Source organism: Haemorhous mexicanus, chromosome 9, assembly GCF_027477595.1.
Source record: "Haemorhous mexicanus isolate bHaeMex1 chromosome 9, bHaeMex1.pri, whole genome shotgun sequence".
Lineage (NCBI taxonomy): Eukaryota > Metazoa > Chordata > Aves > Passeriformes > Fringillidae > Haemorhous > Haemorhous mexicanus.
In genome coordinates, this window is record NC_082349.1 from 19,423,638 (window position 1) to 19,439,673 (window position 16,036).

Sequence of the window (16,036 nt, forward strand, 5' to 3'; positions counted from 1 at the left end):
CACTTAAAATGGGGAGAGGAAAGAACTGGCACAGTCATTGTGTGTTGTTTATCATATCTCCCTTCTTTCTCTTTCCCTCATGTTGCTGTGTTGGCCTGAGTCTCTACCACTTCTGGTCAAGTTGATCCTCATTAAACCCTCAGTATATAATACATAGGGTTTCTAGTTCTGGTTTAAGCTTAAAAGGCTTGAAAGAGCACTGAGATTTGACTACAAGGATCATTCCAGAAAACAGTGGTTGCTGGATAATGCAGGATGGGAGGAGCTCATTTGGCTTCAGTTCAGGCTCCACAGAATCTTTTTATTGAGCTCAGAGGAGCTGACAAAGAGAACAGAAGCAACTGCCTGATGATAATGTCCCAATAGGAGCCCTGCTAAGAAAGCACTGACACCATCGTTCACATTGCAGGTGTGGCCACAGGAGAAGGCAGTGGCTGTAAGAACCTGTGTTTGAAGACAGGCGATTGCTTTTAAATTTGAGTTAGTAGTTCTGAGGCATTGTAGCACTTTTTCTGTATTTAGCTGATTTGTGAGAATTTTGTCAGAGTCACAGAAAAGACAGACACAGCCTTTGGCTTGTTAGCTTTGTGAATGTCCTGATACCTTCTAAAAATTCTATTTGTCTAAAGTTCTGAGAGAACTGTAACACTCTAAGCTGGACATTGGGATGTAAGTGAAATACTGAACTCATTCTTCCAAAGAGATTGCTGTTAGGGTGTTCCCATACCTACCTCTGGCAGTGAAAATAGAGAGTGCTGTCAAAAACAGCTTTGATAATACCCTTGTCTTGGATCCTTGCCTGAGGCCAGAGTGCTACAAAAACCATCTTAACATAGTCTGCAAATAAACATGAGTCACTAAAGGAGCAAAGGACTCAGTGGAGCCTGCCAGCCTGATGAAGTATTTTCTATGACAAAATATAAGAATTTTCTGAAGGAAAAATACATAAAAATTGGGCCTCACATTTAAATGAATCTTGGTCAGTTAAACACTAGAATATGTCTGAGGTTGTTGATTCTGGCAGTGTTCATGATGTTAACTGTATATGCATTCCCACAGGTGTTTGATTTTACCATAGCAGAAGATGATGTTGAAATTCTGAACGGAATGCATGATGGGAGACATGTTTCCTGGGATCCAAGTTTTATTGTGTGAACCAAGGTTTGAGCTTTTCCTTGCTTTCTCAGGGATCAGTGAGTCACACCATGTAATTTTAATTCTGAGAAGGTTACAGTAAGAATCTAATTAAGATAGTCATGTGTACTAATAATGGTCACTGATTTGAAATCCTTAACATTGGCAACAGACAAAAGATATTTTTGAGGGTAACACTTTTGTACAACCCTCCAAGAGATTTTAGATTTCCATCTCAAATGCTGTTCTTCAGTCCATTGAAGTCCATGCAAAGACTCCTATTTATACCACAGACCCTTTCCATATTAAACAGCATCAGGCTGTTTAATTCAAATGAGGAGATACTCCTTGAAAAATATAGGGCAAAAGTGCTGCCTGTTAGTGTGCCATATAGGTGTTGGGTATGAAATAATTTTTCAAGTACTTTGTTACAGAGATACAATATATGAAGAAGAAAAAAGTGGACAAAAAAAAGTTAATGCCATTATCGTAACAGTATTTATGTTGTATAATATCCTGCAAATCTCCATGAAAACCAGAATTTCATTGTAATACACAATATTTGAGGATCACCAAAAAAGTTTTATGCATATCACAGCATTACTATGGCATTGACTCAGAGAGTTGTGTGCATATTACTTACTAGCCTGTACATAAACCAAAGTAGAAATCTTTCCAGACGAGTCCAGGTACAGATAAACTATTTGCAGGGCCGAGAGGTGAGCAGCAAGCTTCAAGAGCCAAAAAGACATCTTTATTATTCCTTATGGGAAATTGGGATGAGTTTTTTGTAGCTTTTTGTGAGAATTAGTTTAGATTTCATTTTGGGTTTATTCAGGAAATCCCATTAAGAGACTATACTATTCCTCCAATTTTCTTATAAAATCGGTATCTCTATAGAGAGATGAATATGGATAAATGTAGCTCACAGATCTGTTTTGAGGAATATGCCTGCAGAATCTATTGGCTTAGTATTCAACTTGTAGTTGCATTGGTTTGATATTTTAGGAGTTCCTGTGTCTAGAAAGGTATGGAAAATCTGATTATGATTTATATTGTGTGTGGACTTCCTGAGGCAGTTTTCCCAGTGCTGTTCTGCTTTAGTCATATTGTGAAACAAAGCTCCTTAGCTTTTTTCAAGAAGTGGCTTACAGCAATCACATATTCTGGCCTGCATTGTTTGTCCTCAAAGTGTAGAGCTTCTATACAGCTTGGCTAAAATCCAGACAAATTTACCTTTTAGATAACAGCTCCTCAGAATTGTTGTCTAGCTTTTTCTGGTAAACTTGTCCACAAAAATTTTTCTTGATTTGCCTTAGAATAATTTCTGTGAAAAACACGATATTTTATGAAATGCTGTCACTAATATATGTGCAGTTTGGTATTCTGAGAAATACACACGATCTCCAGTGCAAGGTTATTTTCTAGTTTCAAGCATGGCCTGCAGTCTGGGGGGCTCCAGTACCTGAGAATGCCACTCTAGGTGTCTAAAAACTGCTCTGTACCTGGCTCAACTGTGTCATGAAGGGTTTCAATAGTTACAGACAGTAAAGCTCATTTATAAACAAATGTAATTTTCACACATTTTTTTTAGCTTTTGCATAAAACTGTGGCAATGAGTAAGTGAAGGTTGGAAAAATTGTCCAGAAATAAACCTTTCTACCAGTGGCTATCAGCTAATACTACTTTTGAAAAGAACAATGCCTTAGCAGTATGAAAAAAAATGAAGTGTGCTGAGGGACTCCTTCCTTCACAGTGTATCTGAATTTATGAAACAAGGACTAGAAGTGAGTCATGTGCCTGATATTTCCTAAATAAGGCTTTTGGCAGTGGTGACTTTCTAAGAATTTACAATACACAGGTTGGAGTTTCACCTCTAGTTCTCTCTACAGAAACAGACATCACATCAACATACTGCTTCAAACATAAGTGATGTGTCAAAGGAACCAAATCTTTATGTAGGCTAGCAAATTCTAGCTCCAGTGTAAGCAGAACAGTGGCAGCTAGGACTACATGGCTAGAGCTCCATGCTCATTACACTTCTGGGTTTTTGCACTTGATGCTGACTGATCACCTCCCTGTTCTGAGCTAATTGGAATCAAACCAGATTTTCTTGCCAATGCCCCACATAGGTGACCTTAGGCTAGTGTGAAAATGGCTGTGAGTTCAGTAATATATTTCAGTGTTCTTCTGCCAAAGAGATTTTACAATGTTGTTGGTGTCTGCACCTGCTTTTGCGAGGAAGGTAAGCCACCATTTTCTCAGGCTAGGTCATGGTATCTTAAGCAGTTCAGTGAGTAATGAGAGGAATAATAAGGAATAGTATTACTAAAAAAGCATTCTTCTTAAGCTGTGGCAAGTTACAGTTTTAATCTGATACTTTTCTAATTATATTCAGGGCAAATTGTTGTTGGTTCAGGACTTTTTTCTGTGGTGGGATTTTTTTCATTATTATTTTGTAATCTTTCCTAGAATTTCCATTGCTGCCAAATAATGCTTTTAGAACTACAGAAGTTTCATTTTAGCTATGTACTAAGTGAGGTGTAATTTGAAAGGACACAATATTTTAAGTGCTGGGACTCAGCTGACCCAAGCTATCTTTCTCCCAGGTGTGATGAGCAGTTTTGCACATTGTGCCTCACTAATAGCCATTGTTTTCTGTTAGAAGCTGTAATTGCCCAAGAGACTGAAACCCTGTTATCTCCTGTGGCCTTGAGATAGATCACTGAAGCCTCTTCCTTTGACTGTGGTCTTCACAAGTTTTACATCATGTTAATAATTTAGAATCATTAAGCAAGTCCTCTTTTACTTTTGGTGAGGTTGCAGAAGGAAAGACAGACTCGGATTCATATTTTATGTCCCTATCTCCAACTACATTGGGATTACTCTGGCAGTAATAATTTTCTTCTTGAGCAAAGGCTGCTGAAGAGTCAGTCCACATCACCTCATCTAAATGAACCTTTCTAAAGTACTCCCAACGTTGGTCAAAGAAATGAGACAACTAATGAGAATTGACAAGTGAACACTAGCATGATCTAAGAATAGCAGGGAGGAGTAGTTTATGGTAAGAGACACAGAACACAGAAGACCAAAAGGGTATGAAAGTGGTGGGCATATAAAACCAGAAAGTTTATTTCTGTTTTTTTATTTCTTCTTTGGTCAGTTAGCCTAGAGGTGCTTTTTTTTTTTTTTAAGATTTTGCTTTGTTTTAAACTCGGGATTTATCCCTTAAGTGAATTCTTGGAATTATATGCGTATTCTTCCCCAGGGTTGAAATTCTTCCTCTTGTTCTTATTTCTGTAAAACAAACTTCCCCTAGAGAGAAAATTTGTTCACCTTTCTACAGTGACCCTTTTCAGGATGCATCAATGCATCCGTTTCATCTTTGTAACCCATCACCTTGCCAATAGGATCAGGGAATACACCAGAAAACTGAAGGCACTTTTTCTTCCCTATCATTATGTCATTTATGGCAGTGACTGATTGGGACACTCCTTTTCAGTTGAGATAAACCATTACTTAAAATAAGATGCAATTTATCAGTGCTATCTGCCTAAATGCAGTCAGCTGCCTTTGCAAGAGCTCTGTGACTCCTAGTGGAAGGAAACTCTTGAAACAAATAAGGAAAAGAAAAATATAAACTAAAAGTCAGTGGAAAGGGTGAGGCCATTTTCGGTACAGCCAAGTAGCTTCCTGCCTGACTCTGAGTAGCTCCCTCTCCTATTTTTTCTTGTTTCTTTCTGGTTTTCATCTCTTATATTACTGGAGATGAAGGTACCTGAGAATGGTTCCTAGGAAAATAATGGAAATGGGTTTTTAAAGTGAATATTCAGGAATTTTTTTTCATCAGGCTGCAGAAGTATTTCTGTCACACCTGTCCCCCCAACATGACTTCCAAGTCATTATTTTTTGAGTAGCTTGTGTAGAAAATAAACTGATAATACTGATAAGTTCACAAATCTACTAGGCCAGGCTGACTGCATAATATTCACACCTCTGTGTGGTTAACCCATGCTTTTGAAAATGGGAGTAAAGGTGGTGTAGCTCTTGCTGCTCCTGATTGAATCCAGGGCAGTTAACTCTTTCCACATTGCCACACCCCTCCCAAAGCTTTGAAGCTCACCTCTCACTATTATGCATTGGGTAAAAATAACAGATAAGCCAACCTTCTGATAATTTTTTGTGTTGCTGTGTTGGGAGATTTTTTCTGTACCTAGTTTTTGAACTTTTTGCAGCCTCCAGTAAGATGTGTTGCACCCGAGAGAAAGTGTTGGGTGCCTGCCCCGTTTCCCGGTGCTGCAGCTTGTGTCCCTCTGCAGGGCGCTGTAGGTGAGGCCGGAGCTGCGGGATGTGCTGCTCTAAGGAGCCCCGCAGGGACCGATGGCAGCCGAGCTCCGTCGCTGTGCCCAGGTGGAATGTGTGTGATCCTGAGAGTGGCTTGGCCAGCCAGTGCCCTTTGAGAAGCATTCTGTAGTTGAACTACTAGTAGGAAATTCAAGAGTATATTAGCTGTTTTATCATCCTGTTAATGATTGCTCCATATATTGAAGTGTGTTAGACTTTTGGGTATACAATGATATCCATGCAAACTATTGCATGCCACCTTCTCAACTACTTCAATTCTTTCCCTTCAGACTTGAGCTTTTCCTAATAATATATTCAGCTTAGTGGGCTAAAAATAAAGTGCAGATTCTCACAAAAATGAATATAGTAAGCTTTTTACAATTTCCTTTTTAAACAAAAAAGGCCATTTGATTAATATTATTTATCAATATCAAGAACTTAAAACCAGACCATCTAAGTTATAGAATACTAATACTGAAAAAATGTGTGCTTCAATCTTTGCAATGTTCTCTTGACTTTTTTTTTCTCCAAACCAGGTTTTTTGATTCTAATATGAGGAAAGAAGATATGGAATTTTTGAACACTGAATATCAACAGAAAATTAATTCATCTAACCTATTCCCTGTGGAAAGAATAATTTAAAACCAGATTGTTCTAAACTGCAAAAGTGATGTAACTGAAACATTGATTAATTTTAAACTGAACAATAAATCTGAATTGTTCTGTGAGGTACTCAGTATACTCAGGAATCAGTATGAATGTAGTTACTCTTATGTTATTGAATTAATAAAATCATTTATTTTATTCTTGGTACCTTTCTTAAAGATAAATACTTTTTAGCATCTTCTCTGCTCTCTTCAACTTTCTGGTATTGTCTCCCAGTATGTGTTGAGTTATCTCACAATATTATCATTTTCTTCTGCCTGCATTTACTTCATTTGAGGTGTCATTTGAACCCATTTGGACACATTAATTAGGCGTATTTTCTTCCCTACAGATTTTGAAAAGTGTCAATTACTTGAAGGCACATAAAAGCATGCTATAATGCCTATAAATTTTGACAAATTATTCAAAATAGGGAATGTTTGTTCGAATAATGAATCCAACTTTTTTATTTCTTCTAGTAATGAGAATTGTGGGGGATTCTGCAGGCCATTCTTGGTATTTTCTTGGTGACCAAACCTGCACTTTGGTACTGTTTCACAGATCTCCTGTCATGACCCAGTGCTTCAGAGAAGAATGGCTCCCTTTGTGACCTAAGTTGCATCAGGATGAATAAAAGTTGTTTTTGCTTATATGGACAAAGACTTTTGAAAAGTGCAGAAGAATGATGTGTTGGAGAAAAACCCTCTGCTAATCTCTCTTGCAGGGATTGTCACTATCTTTTTAAGATGGATCGTGTTCAGACACTGCTCTGATGCAATTGTGAGTTGTCCAGCTGCACTGGGAGAGTTCGGTCTGGTGGTGTCAGAGGCCACCAGTCTTTTGATATGCAGGCATTGGGTGGACCCCAGCTTACAGCTTTTCTGACAAGATCAAAGCATTTTCCTGCAAGGAAATTGCTCTGTGACTAGCCAGGTTTCTGCAATCCCTACCACACTAAGCTCTCACTGGAAGTTCCGCAAGAACTTTGGCTGTCACAGTCAGTATTAGTTTGTTCATGACATTCCCTAAAATGTGAGTCTCTGCTCATCCTGAAAACCACCTAAGAGCATTTACATACTGAGGATCCCTGTGAAAAATGTGTCTGTCTCTTTATGCTAGTAGACATGTTGTAGAACATTTTTTTAAACCAGTTTAGCCAGGTGAGGTGTCTGTTGTGTGTCAGTTTGGTGTCCTGATGCACGCGGCCTTCCTGCTGGCATTTGGCAGAGACTTCCATTCTGGTTATTTCTGAAATGCATGGATAACACTGTGTTGTTCTTTCTGCTTATTCTGACCATAGGCAATTCCAGAACTGAGTTCTCAAAGGAGCCATGTATACATTGGATTTCTGTAGTAGGAGTGCAAACTTCCTTATCAGTGGACGAAGCAGTTGGAGAGGTACTGAGAAAGAATTCTGATTCTGTTGGTGGCATGTTCTCCATGTGAGGCTAGAGTGTAACCCTGGTGTAAACCCCCTACCAGCAACTACACTTTTGGTAGAGTTGGCTGGACCAACCTGAGTCCTGTGTTTGTGTTTCAGCCCTTGTAAGCAGCTTGGAACCTGTGCAGTTGAGCTATGTTAGTCTATCTTCTCTGAGGGTTTAGACAGCCTTCAGTGCAAATCCAGCTGATCTGGCTCCATTTGCCTGTGAAGAGTGAAGCTCTGTTTCAGTTTCCTCACTGCCAAGATGTCAAGAAGGCTGTAAATGTGTGTGGTCGTCTAAGTTTAATGATGTTTTTTGTGATACAAGTACCCACCTTTTGGAATGGAACTGAAATTGCCTGCATATTTTGGCCAGTGCTGCACCTGGATTGGGACAACTCCTTGTATCACTATAAGGCTGAGAGAGGCAGAAGTGAAGGACTTGGGGGTGCTGGGAGATAAGAGGCTGGACATGACCCTGCAATGCGAGCTTGCAGCCCAGAAAGCCAATTGCATCCTAGGCTGCACCATAAGGAGTGTGGGCAGCAGGTCAAGGGAGGGGATTTTGTCCCTCTGCTCTGCTCTGGCCACACCCCACCTGCAGTGCTGTGTCCAGCTCTAGGGTTCTCAGCACAGGAAGGACATGGACCAAACATGGCCAGAGCAGGTCTGGAGGAAAGATGCAAATAATGATTGCAGGGGTGGAGCACCTCTTACGAGGAAAGGCTGAGAGAGCTGGGTTTGTTCAGTCTGGAGAAGGCTCTGGGGTTACTTTTTTGTGGTGCTTAAGTATATAAAGGGGGCCCTACAGGAAAGCTGGAAAGGGACTTTTTTAAAGAGTATGTAACATCAGGACAAGAGAATGGCTTCAAACTGAAAGACAGTGGGCTTAGTTTCAATATTGATAAGAATGTCTGCTGGGGGGGTGGTGAGGCCCTGAAACAGGTTGCCCAAAGAAAGGGTGGATGTGCCCATCCCTGGAAGTGTTCAAGGCTAAGATGGATGGGGCTTTGACCATCCTGGTGTGGTGGAAGGTGCCCCTGCCCATGGCTATGGAATAGGAACTGGGTGATCTTTAAGATCCATTCCAACCCAAACCATTCTATGGTTCTGTGATTTTACACAGCCTCTGACAATTAATTTGTTGGATGTCACATCTCTGAGCTCGTATCCTCTCAGCTGGTAACCAATAGCCTGGACATGAAAGCCTGCACATCTGACTAATGAAACCCTGAATCATTCTATCCTTTAATTAAAGTATGTTCCTTTAATATGTTGCTCTTACTTAAAATTATGTGAGAATTATTTCCTAGAAGAAAATGTCTAATGAATGCACTTTTATTTAGTATTTTCTATATATTAGATAAATAAGGGGGAAAGATTGAAATATCTGGGCCATGTAAGGCAGTTGCAGGGGATACATATGTCAACCTCAAGCATGATTTATCTCATGTGCCTTTTCTGACAGTTGTGACTTAACGGCTGCATGTTCCTCCAGGCTCTCAGGAGGCTAAATAGCTTTTCAAGTTTCTAGCTTTGTGGTAGAAGAGTAAATGTCTGTTTGCCAGTGTAATTTATCTGAGTCATTCTGGGAGAGGTGTGGAGCAATTGAAGCATGACTATTAGCATAAATAAGAGAGGGACCCTCTTTCTGAGGGTAGAATACTGTAGTGTCTTTCAGAGGAAAGCTGCTTCCCCATAACAACTGCTACAGCTAATTGAGAGGCAAAATGCTTTAAAATGAAAGACCCGATATATTGTGCTTTGGTCTATTGTGATATTCTTTTACATTTCAATTTGGAGTTAACCAGAGCAGAGCAAGGAAGGATGAGGAAAATTTCTGCAGTAAGTGCAACAGTAGAATACACTAGAGCTGGCATTTCACATAGGCCAAAGGTGGTTTTTCTTTTAAAAAGAATATGTGATACAATACAGTGGTAACAGTGTTAAGTAGTTGACATTGCCAATTTTGTTTCTGAAAAAATGCATTAAAAACTTTTCTTCATTCTTTCAAACACAGTTGTTTTACAGCATCCTCTGAACACACAGAGGTTAGTTTTGGAGTTTTTAGTTTTTGGGGGGGTTTTGGTTTGGGTTTTTTGATGTTGTGGGGTTTTTTTGTTTTTTGTTTTTTTTTTTCATGTGGAAACACCAACACCTGGTGCTGTTTGACAGTGGCAGGAACTGAGTTTGTCTCCCATGGTCCAGATCTGGCTTCTGCCCCACAGAGCGCAGCCGGACACCATTCTCGCCCCATGGGGCTGCTGCCTCCCCGGGGGGAGCCGCTGGTGAGTCACTCTGAAGGCCACGAGTGCGGGTAGCAGCCACCGGGCCTGCCACGGCAAAAACACACCTTGGTTGTAGTGAGAAAATGGAAGAGCTTTTTCCAGGTGTTTCCTTAAACATAACTTACACAGTCCTCTAAGAGGGAGAACGGGGGCAGCATACGGGATGCTACTTTTGGCCATTGCCTTTCTGTGCCTACTCGGGGGGCAAGGAAGCCGGGCGGGCGGGAAGCTGTCCCCGGCGTCCCGCGAGGCGCAGGAGCCGTGCTCGAGCAGGCCGGGCCATGCCAACACCTCCTTCCCCGGAATGCCGGGTGCGCCCGGTGCCGGGAGGCGGCGGCTCCCAGGTCAGGGACGGCTGGGGCCCGGCTGCGGCGTTCCCTCCCCGCTTCCCCCGGCCGGCAGGGCGAGGGGGTCCCGCGGGGGGAGTCCTTCGCCTCACGCCTTCCTGTGCCGCCCGCAGCAGCACCGCGGGGTCTGTGCCGGCCGGGCACGGCAGCGCCCGCGGCTGCTCACGCCCCGACGGGCGGGACGGGGCAGGGCCGGGGCGGCGGGCGGGAGTGTCCCGCCGCCGGTGGCTGGGCCGGGCCGCGCTGGGCGTGCAGTCAGGAGACAGGGAATCGGAAACGGGGTGGAGAGCAGCAGCTGCAGAAACATTAAAACCACCGAATCCCCCAGCCCGCCTACCGGAGTTGCTCCGCGGGCACGCAAGATGTGCGGGGCCGATCTGGGCTTTAGCGAGGTAAGGCTCGGGGAGCCGCGGCCGCGCAGTCTGCGCACCGCGGGGACGCATCCAGTCGCAGCGCTGCGGTCCCCGCTCGGCGCGACCCCCGGGGCCACGAAACAAAACAGAAGGGGTGGGGAGGAGGCTACCTGGGCGCCGGCGTGCCCGGCTGCGTGCCGCGGGCAGCGGAGGTGGTGCGGGACGGGAGCCACGCGCGCTAGAGACCGAAGCGGAGCCGGAGCGCTGCGAGTCTGAGCCCCGGAGCCGTGCGGGACAGGAGCGGTGCGGGACAGGAGCGATGGGAGTTTTATGCCCGGGAGCGATGGGGACTGGAGCCCGGGAACAGTACAGGGAGCCGAACCCACTGCCTTGCCCCGCTTAGGCTGTAATTTAGCAAATCTGCTAGTTCTTCTTTCCTTGTGTGATATTATGTGTTTAATTCTGTTTAAAGGTCCAGTACAAAACCTTTATATATAAAGGGGGTTTCCTCTATATGCATATTCCTTAATTATGCCCATTTCAAAAGCTTGCGATACTAGTTACTTAAATGCAAGGGGGTTTTTTTGACATTCTTTGTTTCAGACCCATGGAATGGGCTTTCTCTCTAGCTTAATTCCATATTTTATTTGTTTTTCTAAACTTTTTACTGCTGTGGGCTTTGTAAAGTATATTCTTGTATTTAGCAAGGGCAGCCCTTACCTGTTTACAGCTTTGAGATGATCTCTTGTTTATATTTACATCAGTGAATTTACCACTGTTTGAGATGGCATCAGTAAATTGCATAACTATCCCCTTCCGAAGTGTATTCAGACTTTATTAATGGAAGAGAATGCAGGTCTTCTGTCAAGTAATTTCTGTGCAGACTTTTATATATTTAGAGTTAAATCTAATCAAGCAAGCCCTTTCCCTTTTTTATTCTCTGCTGTTGTATTTCCCACTGAAGAAAAAAGACTAGAACTTAACTGTTGGGGAGCTTTGAGGTCTTTTGTGTTGGAAGAAGTCCAGTAATACAGTCCTTGCTGACTCCAACTTGTTCAGTTCTGCATGACAGAACTTTTTTTGTCTTATTAGCTTTACCTATTGAATATGCCTAACCACCTTTTAAATGTATTTTAGCAGCTGAATGAAATTGATTCACGTGTGAATACCTTTATGACTCTGATGCACAGTTAAAACAGCAGATTATCTTAAACCCTTTAGCATTTGCTACACTGTTTGTCCTCCTTCTTTTAAGTCTGGGTTTTGTGCTTCTTATTCTCAGGGCTGCAGTTTGTGAGGCCGTGCAGCAGTGCCGGGCAGGCTGTGGGGCCAAGGAGTTGCGGGGCAGCCACCGGGTTTGCGGTCTGCGTCACCATCCGGTGGCCGCTGGGGGAGCAGTCCCCAGCCAGGCACCATGAACTCCGGCACCACTGCCCCGCAGAAGGTCACCAGCAACCCCACCAACACTGATGTCAACTATGTCATCAAAGAGCATTATAATTACACGGGAAAGCTAAATGAGAGTGTGGACACTGGAATTAAAGTGACGTCGGTGGTTTTTATCATCATTTGCTGCTTTATAATCTTAGAGAACATTTTTGTCTTGCTTACCATCTGGAAAACCAAGAAGTTTCACAGACCCATGTACTATTTCATTGGGAACTTGGCTCTTTCAGACTTGCTGGCTGGTGTGGCTTACACTGCCAACCTCCTGTTATCTGGACACAAAACCTACAGCCTGACCCCCAACCAGTGGTTCGTAAGAGAAGGCAGCATGTTTGTTGCCTTGTCAGCTTCTGTGTTCAGCTTGTTGGCCATTGCCATTGAGAGATACATCACCATGCTGAAGATGAAACTCCACAATGGCAGCAACAGCTTCCGCTCCTTCTTGCTGATCAGTGCGTGCTGGGTCATCTCCGCGATCCTTGGGGGGCTCCCGATCATGGGCTGGAACTGCAAGAACCTCTTGTCCAACTGCTCCACCGTGCTGCCTCTCTACCACAAGCACTATATTCTCTTTTGCACAACTGTTTTCACTGGCCTTTTGTTATCTATTGTGGTCCTCTACTGCAGGATCTACTCCATGGTGAGGACTAGGAGCCGCAGGCTGACATTTCGGAAAAACATTACCAAAGCTACCAGGAGCTCAGAGAAGTCACTAGCCTTGCTCAAGACAGTGATCATAGTCCTGAGTGTCTTCATTGCCTGCTGGGCTCCTCTCTTCATCCTCCTATTACTGGATGTGGGGTGCAAAGTGAAGGCCTGCCCAATCCTCTATAAAGCAGAGTATTTCTTAGTACTGGCCGTGCTCAATTCAGCCACGAACCCTATCATCTACACCTTGACAAACAAAGAGATGCGGAGGGCTTTCATCAAGATTTTGTGCTGCTGCACATGTCCCCCAGCAGATTCTGGGACCAAATTCAAACGGCCGATCATTGGGGGCATGGAGTTCAGCCGGAGTAAGTCTGACAACTCCTCACACCCACAGAAGGAGGACGGTGACCATCCTGAAACCATCATGTCTTCGGGCAATGTTACCTCATCTTCTTAGGAGTAACCATGGGGGTGTATTTCAGAGTCTTCCTCTGAAATCAGGGAGCTGGGACGCCTCCTGCTCATAGCAGCAGCGTTGGGCTGAGTGAGCAAGTAGCATTAGTTCTAATGAGGCAAACGGTGCACTTGCGAGGCTGGAGTTCAAGAAATGGGACACACTGTTCTGGCTTGAAAATCTTTTTCCCTGGAGCATGTTTTGTCTTTGCGCTGAGGCAGCTCAGGATTGTCAGGCGCATTCATATCCTGAAATCTCCTTAGTAACTCTGAAAGACTGATGCCTTGGTGAAATGATGCCTGGTGTGTGTGAGAGAAAGAGAGAGGGGGAGGAGGGAAAGGGAGAATGAATCTTTTTTTTTTTTTCCCCTGTGAGAAGAATGTGAAGTTTTTTCTCTTCACAGCAAACCACTGACACAAAGATCTTTCTGTACTGAGTTTAGTGGTGGCTCTGGTATCGTTGGTAAGAAGTGTGTTTGTTTAGTACATAACATGGAAGGAGATCACACAAATATAACTTAGACCACATACAACCATAATTGGCATAATTTTGCAGAGCTTTTAGTTAAGTCATAAGGTTTTGTTTGCAGAGTCCAAAGCTCCAAGGTTTTACTTAGCAAGATCATAGCTGTGAATTTTTGCTGTCAGTCTGCATTACATTTGAAGACCATGAGCTAGATTCTGCAGTTACTTTCGCCTGTACAATTCCATTGGCTGCGTCAGTTTAATGGAGTAGCTCAGAAGGGCATTTGGCCCCATATTTTGATTGCCTTTTTATTCTATAGCATTAAATAAACTGCATTATCATGAAAAATGCAAGAAAGAACTAAATATCATTTCTCTTCAAGATGACTTGAAAGTCTACAAAATAGTAAAAAAATACTATTGACGACAGTGGGATTTTTGCCTAAGTAAGAAGAGATAAAAACTGAAGGGGTTTTTCAGTGTCAGGTTCACAGTCTTTCCAAAAGTAAGGATCAGTTGGAAAATCAGAAAAGAGTACGTCGGGTTTCAGAAAAAATAAAAAGAAAGTTGAAGTGAAATGACTATAGATAAATGCACTTCCATAACAAAATGCAATACATTTTGGCACATTTTATTAATGTTTATAATTTCAGCAAAGATGTCTGTATTTTATCATGGAAGAAGTACCTGTTGTTAAATTGAATGTATTTGTTTTACAGCATCATTTTTACTTCTCTATTTTTCTAACCTGTGCTAATGGGGTTGAATGTGTACAATGTAAATAAGATACAGGAGTCTTCATGGGCCTAGAGTATTACTGTAACAAATGTGGTATATCTGGGATAGCTGAGAGCAATTGACTTATCTACAGTCATCAGCAACTCCTAGGACTGGTATTTTGTAAAGAAAATGTATTGCCTTTGTAGTAAAATTTCCAGTGCAATTAAACTGTTGGGGTTTTTTTTTCTGGTTTAAAAAATAGTATTTAAAATGTTTCTGACTTTTATTGTTCAATTTGCACATAGCTTTATTGACTTCTAAACATTAATAAACTGATTTTTTAAATGAGTCTCTTATCAGATTACTAGCAGTTTTGTACTATTGTGGTGGTTTCATGCTGTGAGTGGTTTCCACAGAAGTCAGTGAAAGAATTCCTTGATTTTAGTACATGCTGGGATTAAGTCCATTCTGTGGGGACATAACGTGTAATGTCACAGGATCATGTAAAATACAAAATGAATTTAAAACTATAACTTTCTTGTCAGCATGTGCTGTATGGCTGAAATGCCACTAGAAGACTCTACAGGAGCAATTCTTCTCTGACAGCCAATGAAGTACAAACAGAAGGAAAACCAGACGGTTGCTAGTTTTACCAAGACTGCCTAGAGTAGAAAAGTGAAGTAATTCACTTGTATCACCAATATAATTCATAAGTTCAATTCTTAGCTTATTGCAAACATCAAGGAAGTTTATGAAACACAGGATGGTGGCTCAGCTGCACGAGCGCTGCAGCTCCGCTGGGTCTGCCAGCGAGGACCGTGGCAATGTCGTTGAACAGATACTGCGTTACTTCTCCCAAAGGTTTGACTTCCATTTCCTTTCTCGTGGCCATTCCCTCTCAGAATTACTTTTAAGTTCCATGGAGCCCATACCGGATGCAGTTGGAGAGTGAAGATAAACCTCACCTTCTCGTACTGTATGTCATCGCTGTGCAGGGTTTACTGTGGGAAATGAGAGCCTACTCACCGAGGAAGGCTCTGGGTCATAACCTCACTTCCTGAAGGAAATTCCAAAAATGCCCTGAAGACAAAAGAGTGGAAGCAGGCTGGAATTTCTCTCCATCTGTCTGCCTGTATGGAAGGAATGATTTCATGTGTGCTCACTTCCTAGCCTTTTAAATAGTGACCTGAGCAGGGCTGAAAAAAAAGTCAAATCTGTATTTGTGTGCACAAGATAAAGTGTCTCTTGGCTCAGGTCTTCATTTGGGCAGGGATGGTTTACCCTGGGTGCTGACAGTCATGAGGGAAAGCGCTGCTTTGTCCCAGGGATAAAGTCACTTCTGTGCAGAGCACCAAAATGTATAAACCATGGAAGTCCAAGTTAAACCCTTGTGCTACTAATGAGTAAATAAATGCAATGTACAGGCATGAGGCAATGCACACGGACATCTAAATTTGTAGGGGTGTTTTTATCTGAGGGACTGGAACCCTTCTGCTCCTGAAGCCTTGCAGGCATTAAGGCTGTTTATCCCACGCATCTGAGATCCTGTGACAAGGGCTGAGCTGTGTCATCACAGCACGGTGCCACTGACCCCCTGTGACTACCACCCCATTTGTGTACTAGGAGCTGATAGCCACAGGTGAGTCATTTCCCTTCCCTTCCTGGTGCTTCTGTATCCCTTGCTTATCTCATCTAAGCACCGCAGGCCTTTGTGGAAAATGACAGTTTCCCCTATGGAGGGGACTATGTGATAGGAGCCCAGTTCTG

At 42.7% G+C, this 16,036-nt stretch overlaps 2 protein-coding genes across 3 annotated transcripts in view; both read left to right on the forward strand.

Moving 5' to 3' along the window:
• LOC132331197 (uncharacterized oxidoreductase YtbE-like) overlaps positions 1–6,219 on the forward strand; it is a 32,317-nt gene extending 26,098 nt beyond the window's left edge. For both annotated transcript variants that reach the window (XM_059854405.1, XM_059854406.1), the window contains exons 6-7: positions 1,060–1,161; positions 6,015–6,219. In XM_059854405.1, the coding sequence (XP_059710388.1) occupies positions 1,060–1,155 (96 nt within the window). In that variant the 3' untranslated portion in view covers positions 1,156–1,161; positions 6,015–6,219. The remainder of the gene's footprint in view (positions 1–1,059; positions 1,162–6,014) is intronic.
• Positions 6,220–10,419: 4,200 nt separating this feature from the next.
• S1PR1 (sphingosine-1-phosphate receptor 1) lies at positions 10,420–14,617 on the forward strand. Its single transcript, XM_059854401.1, has 2 exons — positions 10,420–10,573; positions 11,817–14,617. Exon 2 carries the CDS (start codon positions 11,949–11,951, stop codon positions 13,086–13,088), a length of 1,140 nt encoding a protein of 379 aa, XP_059710384.1. The 5' UTR covers positions 10,420–10,573; positions 11,817–11,948; the 3' UTR covers positions 13,089–14,617.
• The last annotated feature ends 1,419 nt before the right edge of the window (positions 14,618–16,036 follow it).

Excerpts from the sequence above, each read along its gene's own strand:
- S1PR1 (XM_059854401.1), top strand. The coding sequence starts at position 11,949 with ATGAACTCCGGCACCACTGCCCCGCAGAAGGTCACCAGCAACCCCACC.